The sequence below is a fragment of the Phaseolus vulgaris genome, chromosome 3 (genome assembly GCF_000499845.2).
Source record: "Phaseolus vulgaris cultivar G19833 chromosome 3, P. vulgaris v2.0, whole genome shotgun sequence".
In the NCBI taxonomy this organism is placed as follows: Eukaryota; Viridiplantae; Streptophyta; class Magnoliopsida; order Fabales; family Fabaceae; genus Phaseolus; species Phaseolus vulgaris.
Genome location: NC_023757.2, coordinates 31,373,995 through 31,376,984, shown reverse-complemented (window position 1 = coordinate 31,376,984; position 2,990 = coordinate 31,373,995). Strand labels below are relative to the sequence as shown.

Below are 2,990 nucleotides of genomic sequence, written 5' to 3'. Positions count from 1 at the left end.
AATACTATTTTTAATATTAAATAATCTTGCAGTAATGGAAAATAAAAAAATATTATAACAGTATTATAAATGAGGGTATATTCAGAAATGATACATGGTGATGTAGTTTTCTCTTTATAGTTCATTTTGAGGGAAGAGGATATTTATTCTTCAAAAAGTATATTTTCTTCTTCTTTTTCTCACAAAACTCTGGATCCAAATAGTTGATATCTCCTTTTTTTCTCACAAAACCCTAAATCCAAATAGTTGATATCTCCTCACTTCTTTATCTGTGAATATTACATCTACATAAACAATCAAAGCACATATCATGTGAGAGTGTAATAATACAGTAGTACTAAAATAATTAAACTATTAAATAATCAAATCAGATATAAATTCATAAAATTATAAATTATTAAAGTAAAAATGTTTTATAAAGGAGTTACTCTTTTTAAAACCACTATAATCATAACTTTTTACATAGACTCTATATGACTCACTCATCTGATACTATCATATTAAAAAATCTATCATATTAAAAAATGAAATTTTTAAGTGTAATTTAATTTTATAAAACGGATTTATAAATGTTATGAATGAAACTAAAGGTTAATAAATTTTTGATTGGTAAATTTTGGTTCTAGTTATCATGTTATCTTTTACTATATGCAATAACATGCATGCAAATATCATAAAAGAATTGAATGTTAAAATATTTTGGAAATTCCGAAATCTTAAAATATCCTAAAACACAATTATCTAACACTGAATTCTGAACTGTTTTACAGATTAGCCGCAGTGAAAGTAAGTTGCAGAATGGAAACATGTACAGACTGAAAAACTGTGATAGTAACGGGGTCGGGGAATAAAATTTGGTTCAACTTGAAGAGTAGGATCAGTTTTATTCATTCATTGACCATGTATGAGACTGAAAATCTACTAGAAAGTGATATATAATACAGACACAGAAAGAAAAATAATGATAAAGAAAAAAATTGGTGGCGTGAAGTTGTGAATCTCTGCAGAACACAAATAAAAAAAAAAAACCTATACATAAAGCAACAACATGACGAAAATGAAGCTTGACAGCAGCATGACCATTAAGTTTAGTTGAATTTTTGGTGCATCGGAAGGAGAAGTGGACTTCTTTTCATGCTTCCCCAGATCGATCATGATCTTGAACTGGCAAGCACTTTGAGGCGGTGAAGGGTTTATGTTAGTGATGACAGAGAGACCATTGAAATTGCATGCTTCTTTGCGTTGATTCATGGTTTGAAAGTACATGTTGAATGCATATGAAGCATTGCCTCTTATGTCTAATCCACTGCAAGAACCTCCGGGAGAGAGAGGTGTGCAATCAGCATATGTGCATGCTTTGCTCATGCTGTCACCAAAAGCAGTAGGGTCTTGAACATTTGCTTGAGTTGACATCACACACCACTGTTTTGGCAAATACCTGACCCCTCTTGCAGCAACTAGTTGCTTTCCGCCACCAAGATTTAAGGGGTATTTGATGGATCCATCAAAGTTGAAGACACCCCAGTGCCTCTCAAAAGGGCCAGGCTCAATGCTCTTGGCATCCTCATCTAAGAATCCAAACAAGTAGATATCAGGTGGGGTCGGTCTTTTGGGACTTCCTTGCCTTTTCACAATGCGGTCAATCAGGCCTTGGTTGAACCTTTGAGCATTCTTTATGTTGGCATTGGCTGTTCCATCTGTTGGCCATCCAACCTCTCCAATGATGACAGGCATTTGACCAAAACCATTCTTCTCAAGGGCTGTGATGAGGGTGTCATAGTTGGCATCAAACACATTGGTGTAAGTTATGGAGCCATCAACCACAGGGGCAGCTGAGCCATCAAAGAAGGCAAACTCTTTTGGGAAGTGAGGATCAGCATCAAGGCTGAGGAATGGGTAGATGTTGAAGGTTAGAGGGCCACCATTTTGGCTCAGGAACTTTATTATGGACATCATTTGGCCATGAATGTCAGGCCTGAAGTTCCCCCCTGATGGAAGACCACTGTCACTTTGGTACACATCTGCATTTAGAGGAGTTGTCACCTTCACCTGTCTGCCCAATCCTGCTTTTATAAGGGCTGCTTGAATGTTCTGGATGGCTGGAAAGGTAGAATTCACAAACCGACCGTTGTATGTTTTGAGAAATGCTTCATTTCCCACAGCAACATACCTAGGAATTCGCAAACACTTGTTAAAAATGCAATTCATTTGCACCTTCTACACAAACACAGTTTTAAAATAGGTAAAATGTGTTTTAGATACTTCAAATTTTACTTCAATTTTCACTCCATTCGCTTTAGTTTTTGTATAGTGAATTTGATCTTCATATTTTATATTTGTAATTGGTTTGTCATTTTTTTAAAACTTGACATATTACAGTAAAGAACAAAATTTACTGATTAAAATTAGTATTTTATCAAAATCATCATCCTTTTTGTAACATAGGAGCAAAAACAATTTTAATTGAAACTAACTTTATAAACACTTTTTACCTTAGAAAAGTATAACACAACACAAAAAAGCATTGAAATAAAGAGGTAGTGTAGTTGTATAACCTTATATCAACCCCATTTTTGGATATGTAACTGGATACGTTTTGGTTGACCCATGCAATGGCAGCATCGACACTGGCAGCAAGGTTTGCTAAGAGGTCATTTGGTATGCCAACCATTACCTGAATGCCAGAATTTCCAAGAGCCTTCAGTGCATCAGGGTCAGCCTCAAATAGCTTCACTTGCCTGAATCCATTGTCTCTCATCAGTTTCACAGTTATTTGAGGTGGAAGAGGATGTGTTAAACGCGTTCCCCAGTTGCAAGCAAACCCATGAGCACCCTTTGCCAAACCTTGGCTTAGAATGCATAGTGCTAACAGAAAACACGTACTAAAATGTTGGAATCCCATGCTGTGTTTTTTTTCCTACCTTGACTTACCTATGTTTCTACCCTTTCCCAACACTCACCTATATGAAGATGATTATTCTGAGTAGAAT

At 35.5% G+C, this 2,990-nt stretch overlaps 1 protein-coding gene across 1 annotated transcript; it reads right to left on the bottom strand.

The window, feature by feature from the left end:
- Nucleotides 1–850: 850 nt before the first annotated feature.
- On the bottom strand, nucleotides 851–2,990 carry LOC137807120 (glucan endo-1,3-beta-glucosidase 5). The gene is made up of 2 exons (XM_068607581.1): nucleotides 2,556–2,990; nucleotides 851–2,170 (listed from the first exon to the last, which is right to left on the bottom strand). The coding sequence occupies exons 1-2, from the start codon at nucleotides 2,900–2,902 to the stop codon at nucleotides 1,030–1,032; spliced, it is 1,488 nt and encodes a 495-aa protein (XP_068463682.1). The 5' UTR covers nucleotides 2,903–2,990; the 3' UTR covers nucleotides 851–1,029.

What these genes read in the sequence shown, in the direction of transcription:
- LOC137807120 (XM_068607581.1), bottom strand. Translation starts at nt 2,902, where the DNA reads ATGGGATTCCAACATTTTAGTACGTGTTTTCTGTTAGCACTATGCATT. An exon ending in AAAAATGGGGTTGATATAAG is followed by an intron (nt 2,171 to 2,555) that starts GTTATACAACTA and finishes GCGAATTCCTAG; the next exon opens with GTATGTTGCTGTGGGAAATG.